At 37.4% G+C, this 23,403-nt stretch overlaps 1 protein-coding gene across 1 annotated transcript in view; it reads left to right on the top strand.

The window, feature by feature from the left end:
- Positions 1 to 23,403, top strand: part of GALNT2 (polypeptide N-acetylgalactosaminyltransferase 2) — a gene marked incomplete in the record, with an annotated part of 59,034 nt that overhangs the window by 5,569 nt on the left and 30,062 nt on the right. Inside the window, 6 exon segments of the mRNA XM_072409425.1 lie at positions 8,977 to 9,070; positions 10,367 to 10,520; positions 16,392 to 16,490; positions 17,952 to 18,019; positions 19,810 to 19,875; positions 22,964 to 23,085. Coding sequence (XP_072265526.1) covers positions 8,977 to 9,070; positions 10,367 to 10,520; positions 16,392 to 16,490; positions 17,952 to 18,019; positions 19,810 to 19,875; positions 22,964 to 23,085 — 603 coding nt within the window.

Raw genomic sequence — 23,403 nt, 5'->3', positions numbered from 1 at the left:
CTGATGAAAGTGTATACTCTCCAGCCCTAGAGATGTTTAATAAATCAGGGCCATTGTTTGGATTCAGAGATAGAATCATCTTTTTCTGTATGTTATGACTCTGCAAGCATTAGTAAATGCAAGGTGTTAAAAGATTTTATATTTAACCTCTTCTTTGTTAGTTGTTTGTGTAATGCAATATCAGTTTACAAAACTGAACACTATAGTATATTTTATAATGGCAGATTCTGTATAACAATGATATCTGTGGAGACCAACTGTACAGCAGCATTCGGATATTGCTTTGTGCAGTTATAAACATTTCTATCATCAATAAAGATAAGATGTAAGCAAATTATGTTCTAATTATTGCTTGTGGTTGTCTATATGATATAATATCAACACTTGCTAGACATTGGTTGCAAACCTATATAGAAAATATTTAATATGTTAATATTCATCATATTCTTCTGTTTATTGGTCTTAGATTATGGGTAGGGGTTTGATCTTGTATAGGTGTATAGCAAGCACAAAAGAAAGACAAGTAGTTAAAGCTAAGGCAGAGATTGATATGGCATAGGAGGAAGTTGTATGAAAAGAAAGGGGTGAGAAGGATAGATTGCTGCATAAAACTTTAGTATTGTTGTCTTTTGTGGTTCTTCCAACACGGCAGATTGTGTTTATTAAGGCACCTTGATGAAGAGCCCCGGCAAACTTGGTGTAATATCTAACACTGCGCCGACTACTCCTCTGTGTTGCATTTTAAGTGCAGAGGCAAGAGTAACCCGCTGTAGGAGTATGTACAGAGATACAAGAGTGATGTGCAGTTAATTTGCCGGGGAAATAAGGATTCTTCCCTATTGCTCTACATTCAGCCCAATGGTTGAAACCTCAGAATTTACTGCGCCCAAGTTCGTCCTGGCAACTGCAAGACGTCAAGGAGTGGTAATCATTGATGTTTTATTATGGTTGCAAGCTGTGGAGGTTTTCAAATTTTGTCCCCCTTTTTTTAGGGACATCTAAATGCAATTATTCCACCGTTACTTCATAAAAAAAGAATGCTAGTCACAGCATTCTCTAGGGATTCATGACCGATTCCCAGAGCAGTGTCCTCCCCAGTCCTTTTTAGCTGGGAGCACCACCCAACACTTTTTGGTTACCACCCGGCTGTTTTTGGATGGTTATTGAAAACTTGGGTCACAATACAGGGGCCACCACCTGCCTACAGCTTCTTCCTACCAAGCTTGAAATAATTTCTGGGAAGAATACTGCAGGGAATATATATGTAGAATATGGCAGTACTGTAGAATGAATTAATTTATATGAACACTAAATGCAATAATAATAAATATGAATTTGTTTGTAAATTTTGAGTTTTAAACATACATGGAACTGGTGTTAGAACTAACCAGCAATAGTTATGTGCTTGCCCTCTAAATAACCTATTTAAACATATTGCAACACAATTTCAAAACATTCTGTACTGTATGATCCTAATTAAAATTACAATTCAAGTTTATTAGGTGCAATGTTCTCCCCAGCCCTCTTTTAGCCGGGTGCACTGCCCGGCACTTTTCAGTAACCACCCCGCAGTTTTTGTGTGATTACTGAAGAGTTGGGTCTCAATACGGGGACTGCCACCCACCTACAATTTCTTCCCATCGAGCTTAAAAAAATTTCTGGGTTCAACACTGAGGTGTATGAGTTTTTTCCTAACTCCTATTTTAGGTAACCAAAATTTACTTCTCAGAGATTCTGTAGTGCAGGCCAAACCCTAGCTGGCTCCTTCAGCATCCCCAATTGAACTGACATAATATATGATTCCTGTTCATGTAGTTCCTGTTTTTTTAATTTTTATTATGCCCTGTAATGCTATGAGAAGCCTAATGTGAGTCCCTTTTTGTTTAAGGGGGACACATATATTCAGTGAATGAATTCTTCGTCAGCATACACAAAGCAAATTAAGCAGATGGACAATTCTTGGGCATCTAAAGCTGGTGGAAAGTAGGATGTAATAAACATTCCTTTGTAACAGAATGCAAAGACATATGTTAAGTGTGCCAATCATTTAACAGTTATGTTACTAAGAGACCGGTGCCTTCCATATCATTCATAATTGGCATGGTATAGGCTTTTTATATTGTTACTAATTAGGAAAAAAACAACACTTTCATCCTTTCTTTAAAAAGGAAAACCAAGCATTTAATACAATACAAGATTTTAGTATTGGCTGGATAATAAATTGACTAATAATTCCCGGGGATTTATGGGTTACCTACATGAAGCTCTCAGTAAAGCAGCATGTTTTGGCAATCCTTTTGCCTGATTGGTGAAAAAAAAGGGCAAGATGCTTCTTTGATAACACCTTGACTTAGGTTTTGCTTGCACTTCCACAATGCACCGTGAGTTGCTTTCAGGTACAATTTTTACTTTATTGTGGTACATTGGCAACTGCCTTACCACAATGAACATTAATATACAACATACCTTGTATTTAATGGACTGGCATGCTGCGAATGGGTCCTTAAGACTATGGTCAGACCTCGGTCAGGATCGGGCATTCCTGTGTGACTCCTGATGGCTTTCAGCTTACCAGGCACCTAGCCGCCGACATTTCTGCACTAGTTTGATTACTACTACCCGTACTCCATGGGTGGCCGGGGGTGAAATGCTACATGTAGCGTCTCTTGAAATGAAGCAGTACCCACGCTGTACCCTCACCATCAGTCTGGACTTTGTAGTCTTTGAGCACAACTGAAAATGATACAATGCTAATGATGTCAAATAAAGAGAGCTCAACATTCTTTATGATTACACAACATTATTGGTATTATAAAAAATTGTTGTAATAAATTAACTTTAAAGATAAGATATTTGCGCTGGTTTGAACAAGACGGAAGCTGCCTAGTTCCCAACACTTACAATGAGATAGGTAATTGTCAGAGTAAGGCTGGGTACACACATGAAATAAATGTCATTGGAAAGGATCTTTCACAAACCTTTTTTATACGACAAAAGACTGAATGAGCACTGTACATACAGCACCGTTCTGCTCAGTGGAGAGTGGAGAGGAAGAATGACAGAGCATCACCCCCTGCGCTCTCTCCCCTTCAATTCCATTGCCATTGTTGCTTGTTTGACGTCTGTGGAATGACGGACGGTGAGCGCTGTACACACGCCGCATTCTTGTCAGATACCAGCCCTCAGGCGATTATTGGACGAGAATCATTTGATGTGTACATAGCCTTAGAAAAATGTATAATAATAATACTTGATGAAATAGAGACAAGTCATACATATACAAACCCTTGTTAGTCTTTAATTGCTGCCCCTGTTCCAGTGCGTACATCCTTCTTTATTTAACTTGTGAGACTTTATAATCCTGACCTACATTTTTACAGTTCTTACAAGAACAGGAATAAAGGGTTACGGCCCAACTATGCCTAAAATGAATCAAATTGTAATAGCAGTGGGGTTGATGAGTTCATACAAACATTGTATAGAAGGAAAGTGGGGGACAGAATACCTGTTTTATGAGCCAAATATATTTAAACACTCGGATCCCCCCCCCCCCTCTTAAATTCAGCCAGTGGGAAGGTCAATCATATGTGTCCATGTGACTCCTAAATTAGGAAGACCAATTGATGACATTGTACTAAGTATTGGCCCTGTCCAGTTTTAGGTTTAATTGGGCTCTCTAATATTTTAATGGAAGCACCTGTTTTGGTGATTACTGTTTAGGCGGGGAATATCACTGATTACTAATACTAAATATTTTCTGCGTTCCAAATTTCTGTTGCTTCATCTGTACAAGTGCAGTTTCAGGCACCCAGATAGTGAAAAATCTAATGAAAAACAAATTTGGTTATATATATACTTTATCCCAAAAACTGATGAAAGATAACAGTTGCGGGTTTATGTGTATGCAAAATAAGTATTGTATTACCATAACTTATATGTTTATTACCAGTCGCAGTACTCGGCTTAGGTACTTTTATTTGCCTTTGCTTCGTTCTGGAAGGACAGCACAATCTTTGTTTGGGCATTATCCAGGGTCAGGATCTACATCTTAAATAGGATGCTGCCCCTTGGATGATACAATGGGCCTGATTTATTCAAGCTTTTCAATACTGGTGATAATACGCTTTCATTAGTAAAGCTGGGTGATCCAGCAATCCTGGAACCTGAATCAGACTGATGACATGTTCTCAGTTGGAGCACAGTAAATTTTAAATAACCTGGAGGACTGCTTTTTATATAATATGTAGATGTACAACATTTTTAAATTCTACTGTTTTGTACATTGGTACAACGTGAAGTCAGGTATTTATGTGTGCAGTCTTGTAAAAAAATCTAAAAGCTGTACTTTAACAAAACACATACAATTAACAAGCATTAACAAGAGACCAAGCATTTCTAAAGTGTCCACAATGGTCACCTTCTGCCCTGCCAATGGCTTGCCTAAATTTGTTCTCAGAAAAAGTTTGTTTCCAGGCTCCATTTTTTCTTTATTCCCACCCTTTCTCCTAATGTGCACAGCGATTTCACGTCAAGAAATAATCCTGACATTGTTTAAATCAATGTTTTATTTGTTTTTAGGGCCAGTGATGTCATCACACTGGCAGGACACTCCTTGTTCCTGTCTCTTGGTGAAGGGTATAGCAGTGGTTAGCGGTGCCAAGAACAAAGGTGACCTATGAGTTTAAACAAAGAGTCTTTTGGGTAGCTTATATTATACTTAATATGTCCTGTATAAATGCAAACAATAGTGTGTGCTTCTACATATCACTCCTTCTTAGCAAATACTTTAAGTACATACAGATCAGAACGTTGTAGAAAAACAGGCTAGAAGCTGTAAATCATTCTGAAGTAGAGTAACTCATCATTGGGATTGGTTGAAAGCCATACCATGCCTGTGCTATCCCCACTATTCCATCATTATGAACCACCAGAAGGTGAATGTGTGTGTGAATACTTGGCTGTACTACAGCCACATCATTGCATGATCAGTGCAAAATTCTGCTGCTCAGACATTGTACACACACAGAAAAATGGTTATCAGTACTTATGGAGGAGGATAACCGATCTTCTTCAAAATTAAAAATATATAGTTATACATAGGTCACAAGGAGATGATCAAAATGCAGAATTGCCAAATTTAGCAATGATGCAGGGAGCATATGCTGATTCCCTGAGGACATAAAACACCATACTAAGCTGTGTTCATTATTCCTAAGAAGATTAATGGCCGAGAAGAATTAACACATACGCAGAAAGCTCCTGTACAGTATGTTGCCTTATCAGTTTTATTTTTATATGTATTTGAAGATATGATGATAATGTTAAATAAACTTGTATTTGACAAGGAAGAAGTTTTAAACTGTCAAGGACAAATTGTTTGAACTGTGATGGTCATCGGTGAGAAATGTTTGTAAACTTGACAACTGGAGTCCCTATTTATTGTACAGCGCTGTGTAATATGTTGGCGCTATATAAATCCTGTTTCATAATAGTAAGAGTTGGGTAATTGTACAACTGTATTCTAAAGCTATGTACACACATCGGATAACAGTTGCCCTTGATGAACAGTTGTGCTCGTCTCGGGCAGAAATCTGACTTGTACAGTGTACAGTGGTCCCTTAATGTTGCTATCAATTTTCCATGGTGAATTGATGAATGAGCATTGTTTACTCCTATGGAGGAGAGCACAGTGGGTGCAACTTATTAGTCTTCCTTCTCCCCTCTCCATGGAGAAGAACAGTGCTCTACTTGCAGCATTTTTTTTTTCATCCGTCACTGGAAATGATCATAAAAGATAATTTCCAGTGACAATCCTCTGACTTCCATGGGATGTTTGTATGAGGTTTATGCCATCTACTTGATCTAGAGTACAAAGAACCTTAATTGTGCTTCAAAGGATAGGAACAACAGAGCACCTTAATAAAGGTGTCCACCAAGCTCCCATTTTTACAAAAACGTGGTAGCATTCTCTGTGGCCATTGGTTGTTTGTGGTCAGCTGGGTCCCAGCATTTAGCTTTTCAACTTCCTTCAGAGGTTACTAGGTGTTCCATGAGCAATAAGCAAATTTGTAGCTCTCAGGTCAGTGTAACTGACACCAATGATCTTTTTAGGCCGTCTTTATGGGTGGCATTCTTCCTACTAACCACCACATTATTGTACTGTGAGCTGTGGATATGGTTAATTATAACTTTATAACCAGGGTTCTCTAGAACCCAAAAGTTATTTCAAGGGTTTTCCCATGTTAAAAAAAAAGTTGAGAACGGCTGTATAGGTAGTGCTGATGCCATTTTTATCTTTATGATTTACAAACTATTGAAAAAGGGTATGTTTGAGCTGGCTGCTTCCCCTAAATCAGGGGTTGGCAAACTCCGGCCCTTAGGCCAGATACGGCCTAGCTGGTAGTTCGATCAGGCCCAACCCCCCCCCCCCCCCCGGCTGATCCGGCCCAACGCGGCTCCGGAGCTGCGGGTTGCCAGGGGATGGGCCAGGGGGCATTAGGAACTACTGGAGCTCCAGGACCTCCGGTGCCGCCCCCTTGCAGTGGCTCCCCTATTCACCCCGGCCAGCGTTGATGCTTCTGCCGCCTTGGTAAATAGGGAAGGCTCCCTGAAGGTAGATGACCCTTTTATATAAAGTAAAAATTTTAGTTCAGGTCTGCTATAAAAGGAACGCTAGTATAAGGGATCTTATGGTGCAGAGATTTATTGGGGTTGGATTAGGATCCCCTCACCTGATAGAGACTTTTCTGAATTAAATTGGGGTTTATTGGATCAGTATCATTCAGCACACTTAGGACTTGATGGACTAGAGTCATTTGCACATCTACTCAGTTGTGTCTCCTTCCTATGATGCTGTGCTAACATTTTATTCGTAGTTTTTTGTTGACCTTTATGTTTTGCAATGCATTGTCAAAAGCGAACATAGCTCCCTTTACAAAGCTTCTTCATTCATGCCTTTACCATAAAACTCTTGTATGTGACAAAATTACACTGATGTGCAGTCTTTCTAATTATAGTGCTATGCCAGTTATATTTTATGGTAAATATAGCTTTCAACATAAATTCCTGGCAAAGCATAGACAAAAAGCAGTTGCCAGTATGTATGTAACCCCCCCCCCCCCCCCTGTGTGTTTAAACAGCTGAAGAAGGAAGCATTTGGGACCAGGGTAAAAAATGCCAAAAAAAAGTGCTTTTACTAGCCATTTTCCTACAACTAGTTCCAAAGCCAGTAAATGGCTGCGGAAAAAAGCTAAACGACTCGCTCTGCCAAATGTGTTCTGTTAACACTGTAACAATATAAATAAAGGTACTGAAGTGTCTGAGCTCAAAACCACCCGTGAATTGAGTAAAAGATCCCCAGGTGCCAGCACTATTGACAAGCTTGTCTCTGCTGCAAATGTAGTAAGAAGCGGCCTCACGCCGATATCGGGTGCAGTTGTTAAAGATGACAAACCACTGTCCACCACCCAATGACAAAGGCCAGGCAAATATTAAGGACTTGGCATTTAGGAAAAAACAGCCCCATGCTGGTTCCAATAAGAATAAGTTAACCAGATGACCAACACCAACGCAGCTGTGGTCTTCTGCTCATAAGAGGAAGACTGCATTAGTGAGAGATGAATGTTTCAGTGTCTCATATTTCTTCATATTTCCCTTGTTTGGTACTAAATACGGATCTAGTATTTGTATGGCTGTGGTTTTAGAGAGGTTACTTGGGCAAATATCAGTATTTTTGGATTTTTGTGCTTTAGATATGGATCCTAAGTTTTCATATGGCCAGAAAATATTTTATCATATTTAGGCTGTGTATACACATCAGATGATTCACGTCCTATAATCGGCTGATATCGGACAAGAATATGCCGTGTGTACAGCGCTCTTTCACAGATTTGTCCTGGCGGATCCACAAATGATCGTAATGGAAATAAAGGGGAGAGAGTGCAGCGGGGTGCTCCTCCTTCGTTCTCCCCTCTCCTTATAGCAGAACGGTGCTGTATGTACAGCGCCTATTCATGCATCTTTCAGTCGTTTGTCGTTGGAAAGGATCGTGAAAGGGCCTTTCCAACGACAAATATTGCACGCGTGTACGTAGCCTTACCCTGACAATTACTTATCTCATGGTAAGTGTTGAGAACTAAGCAATTTCTGTAAGAAGTTAGTTAAGCAAGTGAACATAAATACATAGGAAGGAAATGTTAGGCAATAATTTCATCACAACCAACTGATTATGCTGGGTTACCCCCAGGCTAAGTTCAGTGTTATTATTAGTAATAATGTGCCCAGTTTACCAGGTAATTTATAATCTTTTGACAGATAAAGACAATTGTTCTAGATGTTCAGGATCTCCAGCTCACCAACATTTTACAGCAAATGATAGTGATAATGAAATACATATTTCCTAAGTGTCTTGCTTTTAATGGTGAATTCCATATCCCCTTTGATTTATCTGTAAAATGCTGAAGAAATCTTTCTAAAGGAAATTATTCAACAGATCATCTGCCGAGTTCTTATTGAGCATAGCAGGTATTTGTACTTTTATGTAAACCGTGTCATACAATGGATCTTTTTAAATTCCTGTATACATTTTGGAACTGTATTTGAACATTTGTAATTCTGTCTACACATTTTACTTTCTTTTATGAAAAATCCTAAATCATCTTCCCAGCATTAGGGTGAGTTATTATTTTTATTAATAAACCGGATTTATGTAATTCCAACATATTACACAGCGCTGTAGATTAAATAGGGTTGAGTTGTGGATTCTATCTAGCTCTCATAGAAACCTATATGGCAGCTCCTGTAAAATGGTTCATTAGTCTGTGATGACAGTCGGGCCAGTAGGTCACCATGAACTGTACTTATTGCAGCTGCCTACTTGGAAATGTTCCAGGTGACAGCGCTGTTCTTAAATTGGAAAGTAAACTGCAATAACTACAAGGAATTGTATGCATAAAATGTACTTTTTTATTATTGTAGGATGATTGGAATGATGTTGGGCTGCTAAAAAGAAAAGATCCACACAACGTAAATGAAGAAGAGAAAAATCAAAACTTGGAGACTCTTCCACCAGGTGAAGTAAAAGTGCCAACATGATTCATTTAACATTATTAGGCGGGCAGGGCAGGGCAGGGTCAAAAAGATGGTAAGCAACACACATAAACAGACTACTTTAGTGTGCAGGAAACTAAATCCTGTATCACTAAAAATAGAAACCTAAACTAATGAAACAATGCAATCACACATTACACAATAAATACATAATCGGATATTTACCAAGAGAAAGTAAAAGGATGACAACAGAGACAGAGGTCCAAAAGGGAGCCCTTACCACAGGCACTATAACCCCAATAAAACCATCACCTTATGACTTTCATTAGTGCCTACTGGTAAATGTGCCATGGCAATTTATCATGCACCTGGTGGATTTTTTTAAAATTTTGCTTACACTGCATGATACATGCCTGTCCTATTTTTGCATGCATAGGAGGTAAATCATCAGGGACCACCTCATGGGGGATTGCTATGAACCCAGAAGACTTGGCGACAAAGAAGTTTTTTTTTCCTATTATTTTATTAAGTTAATTAATTGGATGTTAGTCCTGAACATATAGGCCTTGCTAATAAATCTGCATGGTTATAAAGTGCATGGCTGTATATTAGGGTGGATTTACTAAGTAAGTAAAAGGCTTGGTACACACGTGCAAAAGTTCTCGTCCAATATTTGGCTCGGGGCCGATATCGGAGAAGAATCTTGCATGTGTACAGTGCTCCTCATTCATCATCCAAACAACCATCCTGGTGGATTAATGGACGACGAACAATCCTAAAGGAAGTGAAGGTGAGAGAGAGCAGCGGGGTGCCACTCTGACGTTCTCCCCCCTGCCCTCTCAATAGAGCAGAATGGTGCTGTATGTACAGCATTCGTTCATGCATCATGCAGTCCTTAGTCGTTGGAAAGGATCGTGAAAGATCCTTTCCAAGGACAATGTTTGCACGTGTGTACATAGCCTAAGGCTGCTCACTTAGAAGTGTATGTTTATTTCGCTAATTAAACGATAGTAAATAAAATGAAGCTTAAAAAAAAAAGAAAACAGGATTTTCTGCTGGCTCCTGATTGGTTCTTTAAAGTGAATACAGCTGCATCCTATTTATTAAGCATACATTCCATTTGCCAAGTCTTTTATTAAATAATTCTCATTGTTTCTATAAAAAGGACACGCTTGTTGAAATGATAGTTCATTAAGAAAATAAATCATTTTTTGCTGCAAGTGCGAATTTAAAATTCCAAAGTTGCTTGTGCATTTATACCTAGAAGTAATATCCATCTCTTTAAAACAGGAAATTAAACTGTTTTTTTTTTTCTTAGGTAAAGTACGGTGGCAAGACTTTGACCAGGATGCCTATGTTGGAGTCACTGTAGTACGACCTGGTCAGGATGCCTACGCACGTAACAAATTTAATCAAGTAGAAAGTGATAAATTGCGCATGGACAGAAGTGTTCCTGATACAAGACATGACCAGTATGTATATAGACTAATATGTGAAGATTATCCTAATTAAAGTACAACCTACCTACAACCTAAATATGTAAAACATTTTTATTGTTTTGTGAGGGCTTAGAAACTTCTAAGTGTTTTTGTTCATTTATTTATTTTTTTAATTGCCAAATGTTATGTCACTGATAGGAAAAGTTGTTACTTGTGGTTTAGTATTGTAAATTTTCCATCACCTTTAATTTTCTTTGTGTGGATCCCTTTTTGTGTTCACCTAATGCCATTATTTGAATACCTGTTATTTTTTTTTATTATTATTTATTTATTTGCGATGGTGGATGGTAGTTGGTCCTTTTGTGTAAGGAACTGGGCTTTTATTGTGCAGTATTCTACACTTCCTGGATATCCTTATTTCTCTGGCAGGCTTCTATCCCTAGCAGTTTTCCTCCTTGTCTGGCTGTGGTTAGATATTATTTTTATCTTTTTGACTTTTCAGTACCTTATGGTGGCTCGGCTAACCTAACTTATTCTTTATATATAATTTTTGGTAACCCTTTCTCTTCTGATTCTTCAGTCTCCTGATCCACCAGTTCTTTTGCTAGGTAGATGATTGACTTCTTCTGATAACCACTTAAAGAAGAACTAAACTTAATACTGGCAAAAAAAAAACACCTTCAATCCTGCAGGGTAGTCCAATCTCTCCTGGGGTGTCTTGCATCTGGTCCTGCGTCATCCTGGCATCCGTCCTGGAGCCGACGTTCTGGGCGCCGCCATCTTCGTCTCTTCTTTGGGTTCTTCATCATATGTCACCCAACCCAGGCACGAGATCAGGTGACGCAGGATAAAAAAAATTTGACGCTCTCACTGCGCATAAGTGAGATGGGAAAATTTTTTTCCCCACGAAAAGGCTCCTTCTGCGCATGCCGGAGATGTCAAGGCATTCGCAAAAAGAGCACCCAAGAGCCTCCAGGGATGCCTGACGTAGGTATTCCAGGAAGCTTTGCGTTAGGGGTCTACCCTTTTAAGTAAAGTGAAAATTCTGAGTTTAGGTAGTTGTTGTGGAATCCTTTAGGCAGTACTTGAGCTACAGACAGTTCTTTTAGTTATTTTTGAGACTGTTAGCCTTTGTGTGCTGGGTACAACTTTACAATAAACCTCCTCTTGGAAGTCCATAGAAGGATACAAGTTCCACTGCTGTATTTATAATATCGCTTGCTACATACTATGGCTTGTTAATAATAGGAAGGGTTTTCCTGGGCTGGTTTACAAGTTTGTCTGCTGTAGGTGGTGTTTTAATCTGAAGGTATTAGACTTTGATGGTCTCTATGGTAAGTTTTTCATAAATCTAATATCTGGAGTTTTTTTTTTTAGGAAATGGACATATTGGTATGAATTAAGCTACGTACACACGTCAGATTTTTATCGCCCGATAATCGGCATCGGCCAATTATCGGGCGAAAATCTGCCGTGTGTACAGTCGGTGTCGTCCATCGTCCGGACGACCGACCTGCCGGATCCACGGACGATGGACGACAGCCGATCGTAATGAAAGTGAAGGGGAGAGCGCGCAGCAGGGTGCCGCTCCGTCGCTCTCCCCCTCCCCTCTCCATAGAGCATGAACGGTGCTGTATGTACAGCACCGTTCATGCATCGTGCACTCCCTTGTCGTTGGAAAGGATCGTGAAAGATCCTTTCCAACGACAAAAATTGGCAGTGTGTACGCCAGCTTTAGTCCGTGTATTTGTTTTTTTTCTGCCTGAAGTGCAGCTTTAGTTTATTAGCAAAAGGTGAGGTCCCCTGGCAGCTTTCTTAGGAGTTATGCAGAATAACCTCTCACTCCTAAAATCGTTGAGACACCTGAACTATTACATTGTCAATCAGTCTGTCATATACTAGTTCACAATCAGACTGACCTTTCTAGTATTTCTGAGATCTTCTTCTGACCCTGACTTGTTACATTTCTTTATTTCATCAGAATCCTCTTTTTTTAATTCAGCAGCAGCTCTGAACCCACAACACAGACAAAGGCAGCTGTCAGACAAGCACATTTCTTTTTATTCAGCAACTGAAGCAGCAACAGATGGCACAAAGAGCAGAACCTGAAAGAGAGTATTGCTTTAGAAAGGGCATTGTCATAGCAACTGAATTATTATAATACAGATTCAACACTCTAATGTAAACTTCCAAAGGAAGATGAATATTCTGATATGTCGGGCATTTTACTTAAATACAGTTTTGTAAGAGATCTGGGTATAGCTTAATGAATTTATTTGACAAGCTGTGTCTGCTTTATCGCTCGGTTAAGTCATTAAATTAACCACATCCTTTTATCCCTAATCCATAGGGACTGGGGATCTATTCATTAAAAGTAAAAGAAATTCACTGGTTGCTGTGAAAAACTTCCTTGTTCTCAGAGTTATTTTTGTTCTTTGAATCGACATTTGACACAAATTTGTTTACTTCTAATTATTCCATTGAAGTTTTTTTAAGTCTGTTTTTAAATCGGAGCTTACGTTCCACTTGAGAATACATCATCAGGCAGGTCGTTATTACAGAAAGAGACAGGCGATGTGCATTGATCCCTCCTAAGTTGTTGAATAATCTCTCCTATCTGCCCAATTGCTCCGGATTTCTGGCAGAAAAGCTGAGCTGTGAATCTGTAGCATTGCTTTGGTTGGTAGGATACCAGACATTCCCCACTTCCTCTGAAAGTGATGGTAATGAATGAATAAACAGCCTGGCCAGACAAGATGGGGAAAGAGTATAGGCAAAGAAGGAATATGACCCTGTAAGGGAATGGGGACAGGTAAGTAAGGCAGGTAGTTACCCTTTAAAGTGCTTGTGTATGCTTTTAAGCTTTAGATTACCCTGGGATAAGGTTAGAACTCGAGTAGGTTATTTTTTTGTTTGGAAGATTTTCCTTAATTTTCTTTCACAGTGCTGCACCGCCAAGCGAAAGTCTCTTTTAGACAGCTGCCCCATTTCAAGAATGTTTTCGTGACCTTTGTTACCAGGAAAAATGGGTAACTATAGAAGACATAGACAGCAATTAAAAGCCTGCCAAGATGTAACCCTTCCTGGATTTATGCAGATTGGACTGTAAAAATACTGTGTGGTTTTTATCTTTCTGAATGGAAGTTTTTATTGGAAGAAAATTTTTACCAATTAATATACAAAACCAAGTAAACTTACACAGCACTGAGACTAAAAACATTAAGGGAAAAATACAATAAGTATACAACCCAGATCTCCTAATTATTGTAATTTGGACTTTATCATGATACAGTTGAATAGTCTTTGGATGGATGGACAGATACCAAAAGCTCTGACAAGTTATCAAAATAAACTTGAAGGAAATGAATGAGAAGAATTGTTGATTGTTTTATCTACCAGAGGGTTTTGTAATTCTTTCAGCCACTGTTATTATTTCGACACGTCTGTGTAGCCAGAAATAGGACCTGCTATTTCCTGGTTCATCTTTCCAGCCTAATGGATCACCTTCATGGAGGTTGGAGGTGAATAGATTTGACTCGGGATACTGTAAAAGCGAACCACAAATAGGGTTATGACTTGTGTGCCATATATCTGAAGGCTGGGTACAGGTATTATGATTACATTACCCTGGTAGTACAACTCTGAGAATTTAGTTGAACATGTATTCATTTTAAAAATTTTGTTTTTGCCTCTGTTGGAATCCCCATTTACTTAGATGGTACCAATTTAAAGCATACACATTGATTGTACAATCTTTTAGATTATTTATATGGATATATATGGCCCAGTTAAATACTTGTTTGTGTAAATCTATTTTATAATATACGGCTAGATGACGGCTCTGTTGATGGGCTATTGTTAACTTTAAATGGATTTTGTATTTTCATACATGTCTTTGGAAATGTAAAACCTGCTTCAGTCAGGTCAACTCCAAATCAGATAGACATGTCAGTTAATTCTTAATTTAACAGATACCATGGTAAAGGTCCTTTTCTAATTCCTTTCTATGTGTACACGATAAAAAATGTCAGGTTCATGCACTGTTGCTATATAAATATTTAAATGTATTATAGCTTGATCTACTTGTCATATAAACAGGACTTAGAAAATGTCTTGTCTTTTTATAATTGTGTGCACCATGTATAGGTGGCATTTACATAAGGATGCAAAAGATTTAAGCAAATTAAATTATATGTCTGTATATTTAGATTGCAGTGTGTTGAAAGAAGTTTTAAATGATTTACATTTCTGCGGGCTGGGAGTAAACAAGATATAAAGTTTAAGGTGAATCATTCCCATTGTGCATGATATTCATCTGTATTCTAAGGGTGAACCTTAACTTAATAAATGTTTTCATCATGAGTACCTTTATAAATGCTCCTAATTATAATGTGCCCATCTCATTAAATATAAAGATCTGTGCTACATAATGATGCAAACATTCTGGCATCTCGGTATCACAAAGTGCCTAATAAAGCCTGGGTATTTGGGTTGCAATAAATCTGTGGCTCAAATACCCCTTCCAAAAAAAGGAAGTCTTTGGAAAGGTATATTAAGGTATATGCTGCATTTTTATAGTAGCACGAGAAGGTAAAAGTCACATAGTAATAGGAGCTGGCAAGGATTATGTCCCTGCTTTACAGGCCAAACACTTGGGGTTTAAAGTGTATCTAAACCTAACAACATACATAATAAATATTATAGTTTAACATTCCTGAGATGTTAGGGCTAAATTAGTTATTTTAGGTTTATTTTAAGTTTTTTTTTTTTTTTCCACCCTAGTGTTTCCAACTAACTTTAACATTGTCTTAGGGAGGTGATGCTCACTCACCGTACTGTGCGGGAGCGGTGTTCTCCCTTTATGTCTTAAAGTATGTTAGGTCTTCACAATATATTCCCATCTCATCTCCATCATATAGGTGGAGGTGTTTTTCTTGCAGGGCTGATGACACTGCTTGTTCTTTGTACAGGTTTTGTTCAGGATGAAGTATTTTTTTGCAAACAGATATATGGCTTTCATTGGTATATTTTACAGCCCAAAGAAAGCAATTTAGAGAGGTTCACTGGTAGGGTTTATGTACATGGTTTGGTGCTAGGGTGGCACACTATACTCTCACGGCATTCTATGTCTTTGTATCAGTTATGGGGTGATTGCAGAACTTTATCATAGATATCATTAAGTTCACTGTTTACCCTCTGGTATTTTTCCTCTTGACAGAAGTGCAGAGCTTTTACACTTTTCCCAATCAATGTGTATTTCGTGCACATCTTTAGCACCCCCTGCCTATCCCTGCTCTGGGTTTAGGTTTGGATCGCTGCACTGAGTGTTAGCTAGTACAGAGGATGGACACAATGCTGACTGCTTTGAGGATTTAGATTCACCAGCCTACTGGAGTTGTCAATGTACCAGTAAGGCTGTGATACATGATTGCCACATGATGCCATTGGGCAAACTCCTCTTAGTCTAGCTAAATGATTTTCAATCACTGTGCCGTGAGAGATCTTCAGGTGTACTGTGGGAAATTTTCCAATTTCAGTTAATTGGTCCAAAAATTATTATTTATTTATTGCAAATAATTTGTCTTCATTTGTCTGTACCAGCGATGTATAGTGATAGGCAGAAAAAAGAAATAATCTTCCCCTACATGGCAGCAGGTAGCTAATTAACCTGTCTGTGACATTTTTGTTTAGTGGTGTTCCGTGGGATTTTTTTAACGTAAAATATGTGCCGCGACACTGGTCTAGCCAATGTACTGCATAAGGGACTGTAAACTTTAGTCATCAATGAACATTCATATTTTAAAATGCAGAAATCTACATGTAGAGATTGACTACATTTTGTATTTTTTATAATCTGCTTTTGTTTAAACGTAATAAGCTAGAATACTATATGTTATTTTTTAGATGTCGAAGAAAGCACTGGAAAACAGATTTACCAGCAACAAGTGTTGTCATAACTTTCCATAATGAGGCCAGGTCTGCCTTACTTCGCACAGTTGTCAGGTGAGTAAGTGATCGCTATGTTTTATGGTATTTTCCTAGATTCTTGAAAGGCTGGTGTTCAAACAACTTAAAATATTTGGAAACTTTCATTTTCAGTTTTATCAGCATCCCCAAAGTGCAAAAAGTTGCCTGTTTTGCTTGATAGCAATCTCCAGGTGCAATGTTTAGAAATGTCCAACAAATGGACTTTATAGTGGATACCAATGTTGGTACTCGTTGGCCTGCACATGCCTAGTGGCCATTACTTGACTGCATAACCTACTGTTTATAATTTTTTGTGTGGGTTTCAAATGTTGAAAAGTGGTAATGAGTCTGCCAAAGCAAAGTACCCATGTGCTGTTTACATAGATATGCAGAACATTGAACATTGCTATAATAAATGCGTGTAAGAGAGAAGATTGCAGAGAGAGAATGTTAAAATGCATACACTATGGGATGTTTTTTTTTTTTTTCAGGTCACTGCAATACATACAATAACAAACTTACAATGACCAATAATTGCGTAGGAAATGCAGATGACAAACTATGCGTTTGTAGCCTAAAGTTATAAAAAGAGCTCATGGTGCACACTTGTTTTAACACTTTCATTGTCACATGTTTTCAATGTTGACTTTTAATTTGCGTGAAAATATGGTATGCTTTGGAATAGTTTTTTTATATTGTTTTATTATATTTTTTATAATGTCCCCAAAACTGTGCCTGGCTCCCCATGTCCAAGTTTTGAGATATCTTTCTTTTTCTCTAGCCATGTGTTAAACATGCTTTGATTATTATTACTTCCCCATGTTATACTTTTGCCAAATATACTTTGTCAATCCTCTATAGCTTTCGTCCCTTTCCCCCTTTAATGTCTTTTCTATTCAGGACTTTAATAAGGTATACTGCGACAAAGCCTTTGGCACCTGTGCAAATCTCTGTGACCTAGATTTGAAGGTAGCTGACTAAACAGAAAGGACATTTTTCTGCTGACCAAAAGAAACACCAATGTATATTTTCTTTAAGTCTAAGATTAGGTTTATTATCTGTACTTGTACAGGTAATAATTTTTCAAAGATTAATTCTGAATTCCTTTTAGGGTTTTTGGGGGACTTTCAGCCATAGCCTGAATAGAAACCCTTCCAGAATATTGTAGAGAAGAACCTTTTGCTTTTTTTGTTTAAGTTTTTGTGGAAAGCTTACCCCTGCTGATTGAAAATTTTCAGCATTCTAGTATTCTTTATTTCCCTTTTCTGAATTAAAATTTTCGCTTAAAATTCTTCACACTATTTTTGCTTTTTCCGTTAAAACTATTGAACTTTCTTTAATATTTTGACTGTAAGATTTCTTTATTACTTGAAGCTAATAGGAACAAAAATGTTTTGTTTTTTCCCATTTCTGTGTTTTATGTTTACAGTACCTATAGGAAGATCCTAATATATTCTTAATCAACCCATACAATATAATTTTCCTTCTTTCTTTCAGTGTATTAAAAAAAAGTCCGCCTCATCTCATAAAGGAAATTATACTGGTGGATGATTACAGTGACAGTGGTGAGTGATTATATTTGTTTTTTGCTTATTTAGAGCTTCAAGAAACTCCCTTTTACATAAATAAAATCATGTCTATAGTACTTGAATTTTAATGGCTGAGCTGATTAACTTTCTAAACATAACTATTATGTGTCTGCGGAGCAAAAAGAAAAAAAGATGCTGATAAACAAAACTGCAAGAGTAAACATTTGTGAGTCCATTGTACACACAAATACCTTCTAGCTAAGTCATTTTATTATATATATATATATATATATATATATATATATATATATATAATGTAAATATAAATATATATAAAAATGAATGTATAAATATATATAAAAATGTAAACCTTGGGGACCCGAGGCAAGGGGTAGATGCTGTCCGGGCATCTGCGTGCAGCTGGAAGGCGGGACCTGGCGGAAATTTAAAATACTTTTTCACCCAGGTTCGCTAAGCAAACTGTATCCTCTCCAGCTTTGGAGAGCTTTGTTAAATCAGGCCCCAAGATGGTGGCGCCCAGAAATAGTCTAAAGGGGGTTTTTTTTTTGTTGTGTACATATGTAAAACACATTCACATACAGATTTTTGTTGGAATAATTGGCAACAAGGTCCCATTAATGCCAGGTTCCCAAACCAATAAATTCTATATTTTACAGCAGTGTTATAAGTGTTGCCTTTTTGTGATCTAATCATTAACTACAACAATTGTAAACCAATAAACTCTTAAGATCTCGTTATTTTGCCTTCTTCCTGCTTTAGGCATTGAGCAGGGAGTGTACCATTGACATATTTATTTAACTAATTCCTTAGATGACTATATGTTACTTCAAATAATAGCTCAGGATTACCTCTCCCTGTTCTGTTGGGTATATAACCAAAACAATTCTCTAAATATAGCTACATTTAAGAAAATATTTTTTAGAACTAAAGTTTTTTTTTTTTTAAGGTATTTTGAGTATTATATTAGGTATTTCCAAACTATAATGTTGCTGATTTTTAATACAGATGTCCTTATACTAAAAGTAGGTTGATTGTCTGTTTTGGCCAGTTAGTGTGTTACCTAGAACATGTACGGAGCCAATCAACTTATTGTGTAATTTGGATTTTCTCGAAATGACTTGATCATCAAGATAGGTAGGCAGCTAGTGTTTTCAGGTTAGTTTTGCTGTTACACAAGTTTAGATTCAGCATGCCACATTGAAGTGCAAAAAAAGTTTGTTTTTTCTTTTTTAACCTGCCAGCTTTTAAAGCAAGATTCACACGAACAGTTCAAATATTTCATCTGAGTTTTGTGAACTGGGAGTTAGTTCTGTATTTGAAAACACTACTTGATTGCTTTTGTTTTAGGTGCATTATATGACCGAAAGCTTGTGGACATATGAAATCACATATACATTAGCTTTTTAAACATCCTATTCCAAGACCAGGCTATTGGTGATTTAATTCACCCCCAAACAGTTCAGTAGGGTTGAGGTTCCTCCATTCCAAACTCGTCGAAACATGTCTCTTCTGTATTTTTTGTTTTGTTTTTTAAAGCTTGGAATATTTAAATTGGGCTAGTCATTTAGGAACACAAAAAGGCCTTCCTCATACTGTTGCCACAACAGTAGGGATTTCTATGTATGTTGTAGCATTATCAATACCTATCACTAGAAACCCTAAACCCTTTAACTTAAAAGTGGTGTCCACACAGTTTTGAACTATAAGGTGCCCTAATGTTTTCCTAATAATCATTAATCACCTAATTGGTTCCTTTTAAAATGCTTAACCCTTTACTTTTTTCCCTCTCTCTAAAACAAAAAAAGCTGAAGATGGTGCTCTACTTGGGAGGATAGAGAAAGTTCGGGTTCTTAGGAATGACCGTAGAGAAGGTATGTTATATAACAAACTAGACCTTTTTGTTTTTTTTTTAAAACTGTTTTGACCCCTTTTCTTCCTTTGATGCATATCAGCAACTTCTGTAATCTGCTTACTGGATGAATTTTCTGATGGTGACAACAGTGGAACTCCATGAACCAGTTGTTTGACAATAGTAGAGGACTAAGAAAGAGGCAGGCACAGCATTTTGTTTTCTTATAACAGGATATGCAATTCAAGGTTCTTCACGGCAGTTTCAGAAATAAAAACAACTTCCTAAATTAACATTTGAGATTTTAGTGACTAGCTCTACAAAGATTTTAGCTGTTAGCTGGTTCGGGTTGCTCTGGATATTTGGTGTTTCACAACCGGTATGGAATAAGCCAGGATCGGTTTGCAGATATAAAAACTGATTGGCTGCCTCCATTGAAGCAGCCAAGTCATTTCTGGTAAAGGAAGTATCACCAGCTTTGGAGGTAAACAGTTTACTTCTTGTTCACTCAGAATGTGCCTACAGAATAAGGTGATATATTGCATAAAACTGCCTTTTTATTTTTTATGAACTGAAATATCAATGGATATATTGCTGTACTATGAGAAAAATGTGTCTAGTATAAATGTTGTAGGGAATTGCACTGTGAAATCTGTGTTGTGCTGTCAGGGACATACACAAATTAGTTTTTACATCAAGTTCTGTCTATGAGTAGAATACATTTATACTTTGGATCAACTGTTCCTTTTTAGGTATTTTTTTGTATGGGTAGATTTTATGATACATTTTACTTATATTATTTACTTATATGTTTGTATCTTGTGTAACAAGCAGGTAGAATAAGCTTATGTCAAAGTGAGAACCAGGTTATATGTAATAATAATAATACACTAACCCTACACTAAGATTAAAGCAGCTGTTTGCTCAGGTTTACTTGATATCATTGGTTTATATTTATTATTCCACAACTCCATGTTGGGATAGCTGGGTTTATCATTTTTAACTGTGACAATTGAGTTTACTTAATTCATCATAAAACCCTTTATCAACAAATGTCACCTGGAAAATTCTCATGCTCTTCCCTTTTTTGGAGTGAATTGGGCAGAGCAAATGTTTTTTATGATTAATGACCAATATTTAATGACCGCTTGCAAGGTGATAACTGTTTCATATAACTTCTTAAAAAGGTGAATATAGAAGACAGGGCAGAGAGAGCACTGATACCTGCTGTGAATGGCTGGGATCTGATGCAGCCAAAGTAAGCTCTGTAAGGCTATGTACACACATCAGATGATTGTCGTCCAGTAGCTGTTGGGCCTGAATCTGACGTGTACAGAGGTCGTTCATGGATCAGTCCTGGTGGATCCATGACTGCAATGGAAGCAAAGGAGGAGCGAACAGCGGGGTGCCACTCGCTCATTCTTCCCCTCCCCTCTCCATAGAACATAATGGTGCTGTATGTACAGCGCTTGTTCATTTATCTTTCAGTCATTTGTTGCTGAAAGATTACAATAATTGAGTGTGTGCATGATGCAGTGCATATACCTGCAAACTAGGACAACTTAATCAAGGCCAGTGTTGGTCAACTTAAAAATGAAAGAAGGTGTCGGCTACATCTCCGAAAGCTCTAGAAAGCTGTACAATAGCAGAGTGTTTCTGTTTTTAGTTGCATTTAAATTCATTGATTGTAATGCACCTAAACTCATTCATGTTCCTTACAAATCTAGAAGGAGTGCACAAAATACAAAAGCCATTAATAGTGAGCAGTAGCAGCTTGTTTGTTGTAACGATGGATGCAAGCCCATGCTTTAGGAGTTATTTTGAATAAATGTAACCCATCATATTGTCATGGTTATAACCATCATAAAGTAACCATCACTTTAAGGTCATGGCCAAGCTTTGCTTGCCTTAAACTATTCTAAACACATTGTTTAATAAACACTATGAGCAGCATTTCTGTGTGGTATATGTGTACACTTCTGTTTTGGTGAGCACAATGCAGAGCCCCTAGCCGTATGTTTTGCATTGCACTCAGCAAGACATCTGAGCTCAGACCAGTGCAAGCAGGGCTTAGATGAACTTCTGGAAGTGTCATTTGCATGCTTAAATGACTTCTGAAACCGTTAAATCATTTATTTCATTTATTTTATTATAAGACGTGTAGTAGTTACATCATTTCAACATATATAGCACAAATATGAAACACTGACCTGGTAATCAATCAAAATGTTAATGTTTATTATGTTCCAGACTATACTGTATTTATTTCCAGGATTGGGTTATCTTAACTTGCTGTTAGGAATATTTTGAATCAGTATTCCTCATGCTTTCATAGCAGCCAGACTTCTACTAACTGGAAATTGGAAAAGCTCCCAATAATTAAACATCTTGGAAGTAATTCTAATTTCTAAGAATCAGTGTGCACTGGAAGAAATGTGTAACAATTCCCAAAATGCAGTCTTTTTATTTTCTGCAATTATCTGTTATTATAGCACTTTTGTACTATTTAAAATCTAAATAGTCACTATGAGAGTACCTGGTGGCTGATGTCATAATTTTTGTAATACAGCAAGAATTGTTCTGTGTGTTTTAATTTTGAATAAAGTAGTTTTTATTGCCAGCTTTTCTTTCTTTCCTGTATAAACAACAAAAAATGGGAGGAAATCTTAGCCTAGTTTAGCCTAATCTAGTGTTAAACCTAGAATATTTTTTAGGCTGGGTGGGAAGCAATTGTAGGTGGGTGGCAGCCCCTGTATTGTGACTCAGTACACCCAAAAACAGGTGGATGGTTACTGAAAAGTGCCAGCTAAAAAAGGGCAGAACAAAACACTGTATTCCTAGGAAAACAATAGCAGCATGACAAAAATATTCAACATGGCCAATCCCGGTTGTAATACCTGCTGCATTCTTCTGGTAACTATATTCAACATGGTAACTACAGACATCAAAGATCATTGTTTTATCCTGCCAGATGGTCCTAGGGTTGTGTTTTCATATTTTTGTTTTGGGTTTTGTATCAACACTTAAAAAATCATAAGTGCTAGATGAAATATCAAGTTGGTATTGTGTTCTTTGTGTGAGCTGAGCTAATACTTACTTTCTTATAACAGGTCTTATGCGTTCTCGTGTTAAAGGAGCAGATGCAGCTCAGTCCAAGGTTCTTACCTTCCTTGACAGCCATTGTGAGTGTAATGAGCGTTGGTTGGAACCCCTCCTGGAAAGAGTTGCTGAGGTAACTTAAGTAAAATTATTTGGTAAAAATTATAACTCACATCCTGGTAACTTTCTGAAAAAATCTCAATCAAACCAAATTTTAAAATTTTGCTATGCACTGGTTTACTGAACAATAGAGAAAAAAAACAAATATTCTCTGTTTAGAGAAGTCTTACAACAAAGCTTGCTTAGAGAAAGAAACAAAATTTACCCAGGTACCTTTAATACTAGAAGACTCCCATGTGTCTGATCTAATTTACTCGTTTAGGCTGGGTCTACATGGACGTTTTGTAAAAAGGCATGTAAACGTTCCTACTGCGTTTATAAGCGTTTTTAT

The sequence above is a fragment of the Pyxicephalus adspersus genome, chromosome 4, assembly GCF_032062135.1.
Source record: "Pyxicephalus adspersus chromosome 4, UCB_Pads_2.0, whole genome shotgun sequence".
Taxonomy (NCBI): domain Eukaryota; kingdom Metazoa; phylum Chordata; class Amphibia; order Anura; family Pyxicephalidae; genus Pyxicephalus; species Pyxicephalus adspersus.
The sequence above is the reverse complement of the archived record's forward strand: the minus strand, read 5'-3'. Positions and strand labels throughout refer to the sequence as shown.